The sequence below is a fragment of the Amia ocellicauda genome, chromosome 10 (genome assembly GCF_036373705.1).
Source record: "Amia ocellicauda isolate fAmiCal2 chromosome 10, fAmiCal2.hap1, whole genome shotgun sequence".
Lineage (NCBI taxonomy): Eukaryota > Metazoa > Chordata > Actinopteri > Amiiformes > Amiidae > Amia > Amia ocellicauda.
In genome coordinates, this window is record NC_089859.1 from 37,680,774 (window position 1) to 37,697,516 (window position 16,743).

The following is a 16,743-nucleotide window of genomic DNA, read 5'->3' on the forward strand; positions in this document are numbered from 1 at the left end:
TTTCCTATTTTTGGGCTTTATAATTTCCTCTATAATTTGCAATACACTTTTAACTGGCTCTTGGGATTATAATTTCTTGAAGTGTATGGGATGTGTTTTATTCTACTACTTTAAGTAGTTGTAGGTTAATGATATTTGACATTGTTCATGTTTTATTTTGTATCATTGAAATGAAAAATACACCCATGAAATAGCAATATTTGCCCCTTGACCCCAATGGGGGCCTTGGTGGCCCCCATACCCTGACCTATATGTGAGCTCCATTTCTCACTCCAGATATTTTTCTGTTCTGCCACCTATTTGTCTGTTGTTTCATAATATGCTTGCCTATGTTACTGTTTGTTGATATGAGCAGTTTTCAAGAAACAATTTGCTCAATAGTCCCATTCCAGAATAGTTTAGTGTTTTTGTAAATCTAAATATACATTTAAGGCAATCTTTGCTTTTTTTTTTGTACATATATATTTCTATAGAAGATGTGCAAAACACACACCTTGTGTCTGGTCAGGTTTACATTTTTTAAGGTTTGAATATGTTGTTTGTTACCTTATTGTAGATGCATGTAGTTATAGCCTGCATCTTGAAAAACAAGAAATGCATCAAACTGCTATCTATGAATTGAGAGTATTATTCCATTCTTGGAAATATGATCAAGCAATGAGAAATTATGTTCTGATTATTATACATAATTTAAATGAGTTAATACTTGTTGTTTTTATACAGAACATGAACAAAGTTAGACAACCAGATGTATACTGGAGAGTTAATATTACGTAATATAATCTAGTAAGGGTACCATTACTAAATGACAAAAGAAATGCATAAAGTAATTGATTAATTAACAAAAATTTAAATATATATATATATATATATATATATATATATATATATATATATATATATATATATAATTCGAACAGATTATAATAATCACACTACCAGTGTAATTTACATTTTGTGTAGATATGTCCTTACTATGTTAATCTATTTGATGTCCTTTTTTTTATGATTATCACTTGTTTGCACCTTATAAATGTAGTATCTACTGCACTTTTAGTATTGTAAAATGACCAACAAAGCACTTTCTGATGGTGCTCACCATGAAACTCTTGCTATATAAAATTCGAACTGATTGATGGATTGACTAGCTGATTTATAATCCACATCTCTACACGGTTGTCAGTTAAATGGGATCACCTCAGATGTATTTGCCACCACAGCATTGACTTCAGAATTTAACCAACAGTCTGTCTTTCCCATAGCATAAAGTCACCACAGAAATAGTGGGGGTTAAACATCTTGCTATAGTCAGCATGCTGGCAATATGGAGTGCTGATGTGTTTCCACCAGCCAAGGGGAGACACTTTGTTGCCAGTGCCACAGTCTGCTATCAATTAGAAGACATGCGAGTCGACATTTAAGAAATTGAAAGTAATAATAGGTTTCCTCCCCTAGAGTCCATGACATCAGCTACTGCATTAAATAATTATTGGATCATGTTAATGCAGTGCATGTCTGTGTAGACTCTGTGCCAGTATTTCCATGTATCAACCAAGCAAATGCAGGCCACATTTAAAGTATTTGTAAGATACTCCTTTATTCAGACTGTTTTCTACTAAAATACTATTGCTGTCATTCAAAATATACATGTATTTATGTATGTATTTACTTATAATTGAACATTAGTACTTTAAATGTTGTTGGTTATCGTGATCATAGGTTATCATGATCACTTTTAAACAATTTCAATTACAAGTTTTAAGACAAAGATAACTAAATAGATAAAGCCATATCTACTACGTATTTTGCTAGATTTGCACCTTTTGTAATTGCATAGCAAAACATGAGGGGAAATATTGCTTATTTTGCAAATCACTCTTTATGTCTTTCTGTGGACTACAAGGGCAATGCAGGAATGGCAAAGTAATGTTTGGAATCCTCATATTCTTAGAAAGCCCTCTTAACCCCCTATACGTCCCCAGTGCCACCTAGACTACTTCATAATTCATACACGGTTGACGGGCTTGCTAGAAGTGGAAACTTGCCGTTTTTTCGCCAACAAACTCATTACACCATCATGCTAAATTAGAATTAAGTAACATTTCAGATCTAAAAGATTTTTTTCCTCAAGACCCGCTAGTCAACAAGTGGAAACGCTTAATGAAATAAGACTGTCTGCCACTAGGGAGGCTGCACATCGTTGGCTCCTCTCCCAATATACACTAACGCCGATTCAAAGTTCAACATAATATAAAGTATAAACAATAGATAGTCTATAGGTTTTTCGATTATTAAGCAATATTACTGTTACTACTAACAACAACAACTTTAATACACTTGATTAATTTTATTCAGGTGAGTGCATTATTATTATTATTATTATTATTAGTAGTAGTAGTAGTAGTAGTAGTAGTAGTAGTAGTAGTAGTAGTGATGAATTGATAAGCAAATTGGACCATTGAAATATAACTACAGTACAGTATGTTAAAGTTACCATCGCACATCTTCTTACCCATTCATTATTATAATGCATTTGCCATCAGATTTTTAAACATCCCCAACATCTAATCCTGTCACTGGGATACTTTTTGACTTGATTGAGAGTTGTGTAAGAGGTTTAATAACTTGTTTTCTTCAGGTAAAACTTAAAGCGCTCGAAGTACAGCGAGTGCGTTATACAGAGGAGACACCTATAGGCAGTAACCTGCAGGGTGGAAACAATATATGCTGGGGAGGCAAATCATCTTCCGAAACATCATATATTTGAGCCTAGAGACCTTACAATTACTCGTCATTAGGAATTTTCCTAAGTCACTCCATAATTCAGAACTCAAACATATAGATCACCAACTGCTAAATTACAAATAACAGGAACATACACTGCATGCTGCTTTACACACACACAACACACACACACACACACACGCACACACACACATATATATATATATATATATATATATATATATATATATATATATATATATATATATATGTGTGTGTGTGTGTGTGTGTGTTTGTACTTTACCTACTTTACCTTCTTCGGCAGATTTCATGTTGGCGAAGGGCGTGAATAAGTGCAATTCCAAAGTTTCTTTTCCCACAGCAGAAGAAACGAGTTGTCCGAAGTTGAACTTTGAAGAAACACTCAGGCAGTTAGTATCCTGCATTCATGCAGCGACAGGTTTCCTTGCTAATAATATTTAAAAGAAAAAAGGTAAATTCTACGAAACTAATTTTAAATACGGAATTATTTCTCTCTCTCTCTCTCTCTCTCTCTCTCTCTCTCTCTCTCTCTCTCTATCTAGATAGATAGATAGATAGATAGATAGATAGATAGATAGATAAATAGATAGTTAGATTAATGTATAATCAGATTAAAAAAGTAGTATTCAGAGAAATAACAGAAATCTTTATAATCCAAATGACAGTATTAGGAGATTAAGATTTAAGAACAGGGAATATGTGACATAGCTACTGCATTAAAGTTTTTCTCTCTTTTTGTGCTACGTGACTGCCTTCCCTTCTTAGAGACAGGGAATGGTGTGGTGTGTTATTCTGTCTCTGGTGATATTGTAATTGAGATTTTCTGTGACTCTGGATCTGTATGACGCAGAGCTTGTCAAGAGTAAACTCCTGCCTTTTTAAAGCTGGAAAACACCTCCAGCCCTCCCCCCGCCCTGTAGCAGTGACGCTACCCACTCCCTGCCAACTCTTCAACGAATTACTGAGTGGACCGAGATTTAGAGCTGCACAAATGAAAAACTAGTGCAGCGGGCAGTGAGCTTTCTATCTCAAGAAGTAACTTTTTGTGTGTTGGTTTGATTTCGGATTGGCGAAACGAAAGATTGTATGCCCACCACCATGCATACACAAACTTGCCTTTTTTAATTTATTTTGTATTTTGTTTGACTGTAGAAAAAGTTTGCAGAATGAATGAACTGCACATTACTTCATGTCGCCGATTGTTGGAGAAATCTACTCTCTTTAAGTGCAATGAATGTGATGTAATTCACTGTTACCACAAATAGAAAGCCAGGTGTTAAACGTTTGCACGGCCTCATTTTGCTATTCCGTGCAAAATGATATACCCAGAGTTGATATTATATGCAATGTAGTCTTCAGCTAACACTACATGTGAAAAATAGGTTTTATTCTTTATAAAACTGAACTTAGTGCAGTTAACAGCCTTAATATGCGTTACCATGAAATGTAAATCCACAATGACCAAACTTTTGCACTTGCATTACATTCCATTCCAGTGTTGAATTATTATCAAGCCACAATTGTATTCACTTAGTTGACTTTTAGCTACTTGATTACTGTTACTGCTGCTGAATATCCCTTACATTATTAAATACGAATTCAAACAAAGATTTGCTAAGTGGCATGACCTGTAGTGAAGGTCATCTTTTTTAAGACTAGGAACTGTCTGATATAAATTATTTGAGTCTAATATTTAATACATTAGTTTGTGAAATCTTGCACTGAAGAAAACAATATCTAGAACTTGATTTATATCCAGTGATATGCCTGTTGGATTATCTGATAGACCTTATGTGCTATGTGATCTTCAGTTGGTGGCATGAATCAAAAGGTTGCTTTATTAAGCTACCTATTTTTCTAACTAATGTCTAAAAAGCAAAACATATACTAAGGACGTAATCTAGGTACTTGCAATCAAGTGGAAATGTTAATTATAGTTGTCAGATTAAATGGAAAAATCTGAAAGGTTCTGGTGCATATCTGGCAAGCTACTCTTCCACGGTCCATTTTTGGTTTCCAATACCCCAGAAAAGAGAAGAGAGGAAAGCAGTTGGAAATATAACACATATGTTTTTGTTTTTCCATTGAAAACATTTATGGGTATTTTTTTTATGAAGGAAAATGGTCTGTGAAGACATTCCCCTGTGCAGTGAGACATTTTAGGAAAACTTGTGTAACAAAAGGCAGCTCTGTTTTTCACCATTCTATAAAACCAATCTGTTTAAACTCATGTAATAACTAATGGGCAAAAGCCCTTCCCCTTGTCCACTTGAAGCTGAATATACAACTGCTGAGGTTTATAGTTAATAATATCAAAACCAGCATTTAATTTCTAGTGCTGCGCAATTAGTGACAGTTTTAATAATTTGGACAGTAATTCATTTGGAAACAAAGCTGGTAATAGAGCTCTAGGTTCCTCTGAACCTGAAAAAGCAGCTGGCAACTGAAGTAAATGAGCATCACATAAATAATCATGAACAGATTTCACAAGCCATTAACACCAGAGAAGGGAGAATGGTGGATAGACAGATGATGTATTAGAGAGCAGAGATGCAAAAGCCTTATCTTCTCAAACAAAAAACTGAGAGAAAATCTATGTTAGAAGAAAATGTTCACATGAAAAAGCATAGATTCTGCTTTTGGCACAGACTACAGAGCAAACATACTTGAGCTCAGTTGCAACTGTGTGCTTTAGTACTTACAATATTTAGTGCATTTGTACTAACAGTATTTCTGATTGCTGTGTTATTTAATCTGTGCAGTCACAAGTCAATGCCCTTGTACTTTTAACTAAATAAGCAATTTAATAATAATGGTGAACATATATACATCCAACACTATTCACTGCAATTTTACATAATGATACCTTTCCCAAGATATACAATTTAATGTATAGTGCCTCAACTGGTGAAACAGCATTGCTGCAGAACAAGCCCTACATGCATAATCTGATTTTGTGGTGTGACACCTTATTCCTTGAAAAATATTACAAGTATTATAAGTTTAGGATTTGAGTTAGGTCCAGGTTATATTGTTCCAGGAACATCAGCTACACATCCAATATTTGTGTTTATAAATGCAACAGTGTCTAACTGTAAAATATTGGATTCTTCACAAATGTGTCAATGCATAATTATTATTGCTGTCTGTTATAAACACATTCATCAATTAAGTGACTGCTACCAAAGTTTGCATTTATTCACATCTTAATTATGATGAGAAACACTGATTTTCATTATCAAAGTATACACCATGCTTGTTTTTCACCTAGATGAACTAGACATATTTTCTAGTCTGAGCGTGTAGTAAGTGCCCACATGCACACATATATATGCATGCTTTCTCAAACCATGATAAAACATTTGATTCAATACATACAAACTCAGTCATCAGAGATCTAAAAATCAAAACATTGAGGAAATCTTTATAACTCGTATTAAATATATCTACAATGATACATCAACAATCTGACTCCAACAAAACACTGACCAGATCAAGATTTGTAAAGGAGTATGTCAAGGTGAAACAATCTCTCCAAAACTCTTTGCAGCAAGTCTTGAAGAAGTGTTTAAGGGGAAGAAAAAGGAATTAAAGTTAAACAGAGCTTATTTGAACAACTTACAATTTGCCGATGACATCATCATATTTGCAAAAACACCTGACAATCTTCAGCTTCAATTTCAAGAACCCTCAGATGCAAGCATGAAAACTGGACTTAAGATGAAACTGCCATGTTTAACAGCTTTGTTAAATCTATGAGAATTAAAGTAGATCAACAGAACTCGAAGAAATCAAAAGTTTTGTCTGCCTTGGATATTAGAGAAGAAATCAAAAGATTTCTTGGATTTCACTTGGCTATGAAACCCGGTCACTTAATGCAAAACATTATTCAGAAACTGCAGATGACAGAAAGATGCATGAAAAGATGTATGCTTGAAATTATAAGAAATAGAAAAATAAATGAATGGATCTAAGAACAAAGCAAAATATGTGACATCACTGAAAGAGAGAAAAAGCTAACATGGATCAGTTTGTCTGATTTCTAAAGAGTCACTTTATCTTTAGTTGTGTCTATTAACTTTTACATAACACATAAGGTTAATGTGTATTATTTACATGTTATGGAAAGCAATTTTTAAACACAGATTAGCATCAGTTGAATTTCCTCAAAACTGCCACTGGGAGTGACAGAAACACCCACTCACAAAAACTGAGACCTGGGTATTTTCAAACTTCTCTTTTCAGCCATGTGTAGTTATTTTTAAACATGCATTTAATAGACTTAACATCAACAATGAGGAGGCTATCTTTGGCATGTCTGGACGTATTGGAATAGTATGTTTAGCAGCATTTTTTTTTTCTTCAAGCAATGTGATCATCTGTATGCAGCTGATAAAGGAACGGCAGGAAAATTATTGTCACATGATAATTAGTAACTGACTACACACACTCAAAAAGAGAAGTTGTTAAACTGTACATGGCATTTAAAATCATCATCTTCAGTCAAAGTGAAATTATACAGCTTTCCAACAATACTTGTGTACCTGTGGCTTAAATATACAACTTTTTGAATGAACATCCATCTTCTTACCTGTTTAAAAAGGCCAAGCCTCCTCATGCTGTTGTGGTATTGTATGCTCTATTTTGTTTAAGATTATTGTCACATGCATCATTTTCTATACATCAAGGCTGCTTATTTATTATCTTGGATATTTTCATTTTAAAACCCCTCTCCAATAAACATATTTTAGGCACACATTGATATGTATTTAATTATATAAAATATAGGTAAATGTTTGCCAAAATATACTTTCATACATATTTCTTATATTATACAACAAATTATTTTATTATTTCAAAATGCATTTCAATATTCAATAATAGTGTCCATTTTAGCACATTACAATATTTAAATGTATTTTCCTTATGGGTTATTCAGCTTTAGATATGCAGAAACATCATCACAGAAAGAAATCACATATATACTAAACCAGTTTGAGGTTTCAAAGGAAACTCAACCTTTTCTTATTCAAAAAGATTAATTTTCAAAAGCAGTTGTGACTCCAATGGATTGACTGTATATATAAACCTTTCCAAATGTAATATAAGATAAATATAAAACTTTTTTCTCCTGCTGTCTTGGAACCCTGTAGGCTATGTCACCCGTTCTGAGTGGTTTTGATTAGAAGTCGACTGTGTCAGCATCTAACCACTTGAAAGTATACAACGTAAAACTGAAAGTGTAAGCATCTAGTGCAACTGACAGCAAAGCTATAAGATCCAGAAACAAACAAGTATTTAAATTGTATGTTATCTAGACTTTGAGATGGCAGATCTTCCCGCCAAATGTAGTTGTTTTTAAATACATTTCCAGTGAAAATGAACCTGATGAGGCATGATGATGTTGACATATTTGTTTTGTTTTTTGAAGACTGAACTGTAATGTAATGTGACCTTCATACACATTTCCCTAATAAAATATTCACATTTTATTTGACTTTTAAAGTACATGTGAATTGGCTAAGCTCCCGTCTGTGTCATTGTCCTGACACATTTGTCAAGTCATTGAAATAAATGCACCACTTTACACACCTCTGCCCCACCCCCACTCATTTTCACACTGCAGTCGTTTTTCACATCTTGTGGAACACAGTTCTGCAAATATATTATTTGCATCAGATTTCTATACTGAAAATATATATTATTCACTATGTGTATGGATTCAAACTTGGATTATGTCTTACTATTAAATACCTGTTACATACATCTTTAATACATAAACAATGATATAGCAAAGTTAGTCTTTAAAATCTATAAAAGCTGCAAAATCTTAGACAGATATAATTGCTTCAAATACAAATTGTGATAAATATAGTAACACAAATAAATCAAGACATTGAATGTATTATTCTTTGGTAATCTCGTAATTAGCGTGTATGTTATATAAAATAATGCATACAAATAGTATACAAATCTGTCATACTTTATTTTTCAGACAAGCAGTAACAATTAAAATATTAGCAGATTAAGTACCAGAGTTTCCCCCTATTCTTGATTTAATTTAATAGTAAATTTGTCACCATTTATCCATTTTAAAAAGATACATTGCAACAGATTAGGTGTGTTTGGGCAGGAATTTCAGTCTAGAAACGGAGGCTTTTACATTAGCTTCAGAATAACTATAGTGAGGGAAAAAAGTATTTGATCCCCTGCTGATTTTGTACGTTTGCCCACTGACAAAGAAATGATCAGTCTATAATTTTAATGGTAGGTGTATTTTAACAGTGAGAGACAGAAAAACAACAAAACAATTAAGAAAAACGCATTTCAAAAAAGTTATAAATTGATTTGCATGTTAATGAGGGAAACAAGTATTTGACCCCATCGACTTAGTACTTGGTGGCAAAACCCTTGTTGGCAATCACAGAGGTCAGACGTTTCTTGTAGTTGGCCACCAGGTTTGCACACATCTCAGGAGGGATTTTGTCCCACTCCTCTTTGCAGATCCTCTCCAAGTCATTAAGGTTTCAAGGCTGACATTTGGCAACTCGAACCTTCAGCTCCCTCCACAGATTTTCTATGGGATTAAGGTCTGGAGACTGGCTAGGCCACTCCAGGACCTTAATGTGCTTCTTCTTGAGCCACTCCTTTGTTGCCTTGGCTGTGTGTTTTGGGTCATTGTCATGCTGGAATACCCATCCACGACCCATTTTCAATGCCCTGGCTGAGGGAAGGAGGTTCTCACCCAAGATTTGACGGTACATGGACCTGTCCATCATCCCTTTGATGTGGTGCAGTTGTCCTGTCCCCTTAGCAGAAAAACACCCCCAAAGCATAATGTTTCCACCTCCATGTTTGACGGTGGGGATGGTGTTCTTGGGGTCATTCCTCCTCCTCCAAACACGGTTAGTTGAGTTGATGCCAAAGAGCTCGATTTTGGTCTCATCTGCCCACAACACTTTCATCCAGTTCTCCTCTGAATCATTCAGATGTTCATTGGCAAACTTCAGACGGGCCTGTACATGTGCTTTCTTGAGCAGGGGGACCTTGCGGGTGCTGCAGGATTTCAGTCCTTCACGGCATAGTGTGTTACCAATTGTTTTCTTGGTGACTATGGTCCCAGCTGCCTTGAGATCATTAACAAGATCCTCCCGTGTAGTTCTGGGCTGATTCATCACCGTTCTCATGATCATTGAAACTCCACGAGGTGAGATATTGCATGGAGCCCCAGACCGAGGGAGAGTTTCTTCCATTTGCGAATAATCGCACCAACTGTTGTCACCTTCTCACCAAGCTGCTTGGCGATGGTCTTGTAGCCCATTCCAGCCTTGTGTAGGTCTACAATCTTGTCCCTGACATCCTTGGACAGCTCTTTGGTCTTGGCCATGGTGGAGAGTTTGGAATCTGATTGATTGATTGCTTCTGTGGACAGGTGTCTTTTAAACAGGTAACGAGCTGAGATTAGGAGCACTCCCTTTAAGAGAGTGCTCCTAATCTCAGCTCGTTACCTGTATAAAAGACACCTGGGAGCCAGAAATCTTGCTGATTGATAGGGGATCAAATACTTATTTCCCTCATTAACATGCAAATCAATTTATAACTTTTTGGAAATGCGTTTTTCTGATTTTTTTTTTTGTTATTCTGTCTCTCACTGTTAAAATACAGCTACCATTAAAATTATAGACTGATCATTTCTTTGTCAGTGGGCAAATGTACAAAATCAGCAGGGGATCAAATACTTTTTTCCCTCACTGTACATGCAATTGTAACAATGTTAACCAGATCATAATAAAAAGCAAACAACATAATATGGCATTCTGTATTAGGAACTTCAATATTAGAGTGAGTGAAAACAGTAAAAACATAATAAATTATGTACAAGAGAATTATCTAATATGAATTACAGCTTTGAAAGGCTTTATTGCATTTAAACACATTAATTATTTAATAATTTCTTGAAAGGCTTCATAAAAATTGCAGATAATGTGCTATAGGTTTGAAAAAAAGAAAAACAGACCTTTAAGCTGGTTTAACCCCCGTTATCTGAAAAAAGAAGCATTGCCCAAGGGTGAGGGATTTCTGCACACTTCCATAGGAACCCGATCGAAAACATCACTCTATCAAAGCTCCCATTGGCCCCTGTGCATGTCACTCAAGCAGCTCCCTTCCACTTCCTGTTTATATAAAAGGTGACATCTGCACAGGTTTGTCTTCCACGCAACCTTGCAACCCTTGGGCAGTGCTTCTTTTTTCATTTTAAAACCCCCTCTTTTTTCATTCGCAACCTATCATTATCTTTAAAGCCGGAAGCACTGCCCAAGGGGGAGCGGTTACTGTATAACAAAACTGTCGCAAGGGAGGAGGCAGTGAGCTGATAAAGGAGCCTGCCCTGAGGTGACCGCTAGGGGACACAACTCCAGGCAGTAATCCCAGGGGCACCTTAGGGACCTCAGTCATGCTCTTACTGGGAACTGTCTAGAATCAGCATATACAAAGCAGTGCTACAGAGGTCAGATCTTACGTCCTCCACGTACCATATCAAGGCCAGCTGCTCTACTAGTGCAGCTAGGAGCGAGGCTGTAATCTACTTGCACAATATAATGAACTATGTACACAGCGGAACATGAGAGCCAACTCAAGAGTTTACCGCTGAGGACAGCAGCAGGACAGCTCTTGCTCTATGGCACACAACCAGAGTGGGCCACAGACCTGCTGACCAAGGAACTATATACTCAGCGAGGCAGAAAGAACAGCTCTAGTGCCATCAGCTGGGAACAGCAGCAGTGAGCTCCAATCTACACAAGCTAGAAAGGAGCCACAGTCCTGCTGTTTACACATATTATATACACATAGCGGGGTACAGGCCAGAAGCATGCACCACTGCAACACAATGCAATAATGAATGAACTATATACAGGGTGGCCTCATAAGGCAATGTACCCGGAGGCTGCATGACAGACTCTGGGAACATATTGATAGGGCTGTCAGCAAATCCAAGAGTAGCTTGCATCGGTGCTTGACTGAAAGGCATAGTCCGGTGGAAGCGAAAGACGCAGTTCAAATAGCTCCATCCAGGATGCGCTTAACAGGGCCAAGCTACAGCCACACAGATGTCTGCCAAGGGGGCGCCTTGAAAAAGGGCCCACGATGTGGCAACGCCTCGAGTTGAATGGGCCACCAGGTGTTCAGTCACAGTTGGTTTGAGTGCCTAATGTCCTTAGTGCATTACAAATAGCACCTGAGGGCCCACAAAGGGCAGAGCAGGTGAAGCTGACTCTCTTGCGCCGAAGAGAAGGGAGGAGGATGAAAAGCCATCAACTCAATGGGCCTCTTGACATGAAATGGAGATGGCACTTTCGGGAGGAATGCAGGGTTAGACCGAAGCATAACCCTGGAGCCATGTCCCATAAAACGGCCACATGATGGGTGTATGGACAGGGCGTGTAACTCGCTCACACATTTTGCAGAGGTGATTGCCAGCAAGAACGCAGTTCTAAATGACATTAGCTTCAGCTCAGCTGAGTTCAGTGGCTCAAATGGGGCTTGGAAAAGTGCGTCCAGCACTACATCAAGGTGCCATGCGGGCAGTAAAGGGGAGCGAGGAGGACTTAGCCGTTGAGCTCCCTTCACAAACTGCGCAGCCAGGAAATGAGACCCAGGGGGCTCGCCATCAATCCGGACATGACATGCGGAGATGGCTGCCAGATCACTTTGAGCGTGGATGGGGACTAACCCTGGTCCAACTGCTCTTGTAAAAATTGTAATATGACCCCAATGGGGCAATTAATTGGGTCTTGACCGCCATCTTGGCACCAGGTGCTAAATGTCGGCCAGCGGTAGGAATACTGCGACCTCGTAGAGAGAGCTCTAGCCAACTGAATAGTGGCTACTACCACATCTGACAGACCCCAGGCAATCAAACGCTCTCGCTCGCCAGGCCCAGAGCTGGAGGAGTCCTGGATTGGGGTGCCAAAGCTTGCCCTGCACCTGGGACAACAAGTCTGCTCTCACTGGGAATTGCCAAAGCTCTCCATTGAGGAGGACAATCAGGTCTGCAAACCAGAATCTGCGAGGCCACCATGGGGCTATCAGCAGAATTGTCACTTGTTCTCTCCTGACCTTCTCCTGGACCACTAGGAGAAGAGGGAATGTTGGGAATGCATAAAAGAGAAAGCCCAAGCGTGGTCCCGCTAACGTGTCGATTCCTAGGGTTCCTGAGCGACCTTGGACGGAGAACCATAGTGGGCAGTGGGTGGACTCTGCCGAGGCAAAGAGATCCACTTCCGCTCTGCCGAACCGGCTCCACAGTTAATGTATCACAAGAAGGTGGAGGTGCCATTCCGAAACTGGGGGGCCTCCGCGAGAAAGGAGGTCCGCCTCTGTGTTGCATAGGCTGAGGAAGTGAACTGCTCTGATGGAGTGGAGCCATGGCTGCGCCCACAGAAGCAGATGGCGTGCTAGACAGTAACGTCTGCGCGACCAGAGACCTCCTTGCCTGTTGATATAGGCAACCTTAACTGTGTTGTCTGTCCGAACCAGCACGTCTGTCCCGTAGGACTGGCAGGAAATGACACAGTTCGAGGAGCACTGCTCATAACTCCAGGATGTTGATATGGAGGGCCCGTGCAGGCTCTGTCCACCTGCCTTGGACACAGCGTCCATCGCAGACTGCTCCCCAACCTTGTTTGGAGGCGTCTGTCATCATGACTGCTCGGTGGCAGATCGAGGATCAAATTGTAAGGGCTCCGCCACCAATGGAGTGCCGTCCAGCACGCCTGAGTTACTGTCACTGGGTGTGCTTGATCGCAGCAAGGGTGCATCCTGAGAGACTTGAACCACCACTGCAGGGGCCTCAATTAGAGGAGGCCGAGGGGGAGGGTCTGTGATGTAGCTGCTAGGAGGCCCAGCAGCCTCTGGCAAAGGGACACCCATACATGAGCTCTCAGTCGGAAGAGGGACACGTGTGTATGGAGGCAACTCTCTCTCGTGCCAGCGTGGCGAGCATGGCAACGGAATCGAGGCGCGGTCCAAGGAACTGCCAAGAGTTGGCATCAGGCTCTTCTCTCAATTGACCTGGAGGCCCAATTCGGAAAGGGACGAATAAATCAGGTATGTGTGGCTCTGAACCTGCTCCCTCGAGTGAGAACAAACCAGCCAGTCGTCTACATAATTGAGGCAATGCAAGGGGGCTAACACGATGTCCATGCACTTGAAAAAATACGTGTGTGGCTAACGACAGGCTGAAGGGGAGAACTCAAAGGCTTGGCCCTCAAAGGCGAAGTGCAGAAACTTCCTGTGCACCTGCACAATTATTATTATTATTATTATTTTTATTTCTTAGCAGACGCCCTTATCCAGGGCATAACATAAGTGCAAAACAAAGTGCAAAAATACATTTCAATAAAGGCATCAATCATTACAAATTAAATTTACATAAAACATAGCAATTCAAAATATAATACATTTCACAATGGGGATGTGAAAGTAAGCTTCTTTCACATCCACTACAGTGAACCAGTCGCCGGGCTTGATGGCCTGGGATATGCTGAGCAGGTTGAGCAACTTGAAGCGCAAAACCTTGAGGTGGCGGTTCAGGCGCCTCAGATCCAAGATGGGGCAGAAACCGCCATCTTTCTTGGGCACTAGAAAGTATGGGGAATAGAATCCCTCGTGCTGCCCCGGAGGGGGCACTTCACGGATTGCTCGCTTCTCCAGGAGAGCGGCGATTTCGACGCGAAGCGCAGCACACTGCAACAGGTCCCTCACTCACGTCCACACCACGCCTCAGAAGGGGCATGGGCGTGTTTGAAACTGTAAGGTGCGGACCCAGAGACAGGTGGTCCTCCTCCCAGGTGGCCTGTCTGCTACCCTCATCTGGGGATGGGGCAGAGAGACTCCCCTCAGACTCCAGCAGTGCAGTTTGGGTCGGCAGTGGAGTGTTATGGTGTAGGGGGGCGGGCCTAAATCCAAGGCCTGCACACAGGGACGAGGTGTAGCAGAGCTCGATCCCAGCAAGCTGAGCGATTTCTCCTACAGCTGCAGCTGCGGGCTGCAGTGCTGGCACAAGCCGGCAGAGGAGCCCCTCACATGGGTGAGATCTTTTACGACACACCGAAGCTTAGGCTGGGTAGCCGGACCTTGGATTTTACTGCCGCTGCTAGCACTCCTGCTGTGGCGGAAAAAGCCCTGTGGACAAAAAACCAACACAGCAAGCAGTTGGAATATATAAGGCACTATATAAACACGACTATTTTTAAAGTGCTCTATTTGAAACGAAACTGAAAGCAGCCGAACCTACGCAGAAGTCACCTTTTATACAAACAGGAAGTGGAAGGGAGCTGCTTGAGTGACATGTGCATGGGCCAATGGCAGCTTTGAGAGAGTGATGTTTTTGATCAGGTTCATACGGAAGTACGCAGAAACCCATCCCCCTTGGACAGTGCTTCCGACTTGAAAGATAATGAACACACTTCCATATTTTTTTTGCAACCAAAGCATTTTAAATAAAAATACAAATATTTCTTGCTAACATAAAATAAGTACATTTTCATAACCAAAGCATTTAAAATAAAAATACAATTATATATTTTTGCTAACATAAAATAAGCCATTTAATGTTCATTTTAATAATATTTAATTTATAATATGAGAAGTAGGGAAGTGTTCTCTTATCTGCTCCACTGGTGCCGCCACAGTGCGAGCCAGAACTTGAGCCATTCAAGCGTCCAAATTGCCAGTATCAAATGCTACAGATGCATTTGATCCAGATCTGTACCATCTCCCCAAGAGGTACAGTGAGGGAAAAAAGTATTTGATCCCCTGCTGATTTTGTAAGTTTGCCCACTGACAAAGAAATGATCAGTCTATAATTTTAATGGTAGGTGTATTTTAACAGTAAGAGACAGAAAAACAACACAAAAATCCAGAAAAACGCTTTTCAAAAAAGTTATAAATTGATTTGCATGTTAATGAGGGAAATAAGTATTTGACCTCTTCGACTTAGTACTTGGTGGTCAGACATTTCTTGTAGTTGGCCACCCGGTTTGCACACATCTCAGGAGGGATTTTGTCCCACTCTTCTTTGCAGATCCTCTCCAAGTCATTAAGGTTTCAAGGCTGACATTTGGCAACTCGAACCTTCAGCTCCCTCCACAGATTTTCTATGGGATTAAGGTCTGGAGACTGGCTAGGCCACTCCAGGACCTTAATGTGCTTCTTCTTGAGCCACTCCTTTGTTGCCTTGGCTGTGTGTTTTGGGTCATTGTCATGCTGGAATACCCATCCATGACCCATTTTCAATGCCCTGGCTGAGGGAAGGAGGTTCTCACCCAAGATTTGACAGTACATGGCTCCGTCCATCGTCCCTTTGATGCGGTGCAGTTGTCCTGTCCCCTTAGCAGAAAAACACCCCCAAAGCATAATGTTTCCACCTCCATGTTTGACGGTGGGGATGGTGTTCTTGGGGTCATTCCTCCTCCTCCAAACACGGCAAGTTGAGTTGATGCCAAAGAGCTCGATTTTGGTCTCATCTGCCCACAACACTTTCATCCAGTTCTCCTCTGAATCATTCAGCTGTTCATTGGCAAACTTCAGACGGGCCTGTACATGTGCTTTCTTGAGCAGGGGGACCTTGCGGGCGCTGCAGGATTTCAGTCCTTCATGGCGTAGTGTGTTACCAATTGTTTTCTTGGTGACTATGGTTCCAGCTGCCTTGAGATCATTAACAAGATCCTCCCGTGTAGTTCTGGGCTCATTCCTCACCGTTCTCATGATCATTGAAACTCCACGAGGTGAGATCTTGCATGGAGCCCCAGACCGAGGGAGACTGACAGTTATTTTGTGTTTCTTCCATTTGCGAATAATCGCACCAACTGTTGTCACCTTCTCACCAAGCTGCTTGGCGATGGTTTGTAGCCCATTTCAGCCTTGTGTAGGTCTACAATCTTGTCACTGACATCCTTGGACAGCTCTTTGGTC

General features: G+C 40.0%; 1 protein-coding gene across 2 annotated transcripts in view; it reads right to left on the reverse strand.

The window, feature by feature from the left end:
- The window catches only part of nfatc1 (nuclear factor of activated T cells 1), a 155,918-nt gene extending 152,340 nt beyond the window's left edge, over window positions 1–3,578 (reverse strand). For both annotated transcript variants that reach the window (XM_066716054.1, XM_066716052.1), the window contains exon 1: window positions 3,038–3,578. In XM_066716054.1, coding sequence (XP_066572151.1) covers window positions 3,038–3,170 — 133 coding nt within the window. In that variant the 5' untranslated portion in view covers window positions 3,171–3,578. The remainder of the gene's footprint in view (window positions 1–3,037) is intronic.
- Window positions 3,579–16,743: the final 13,165 nt, after the last annotated feature.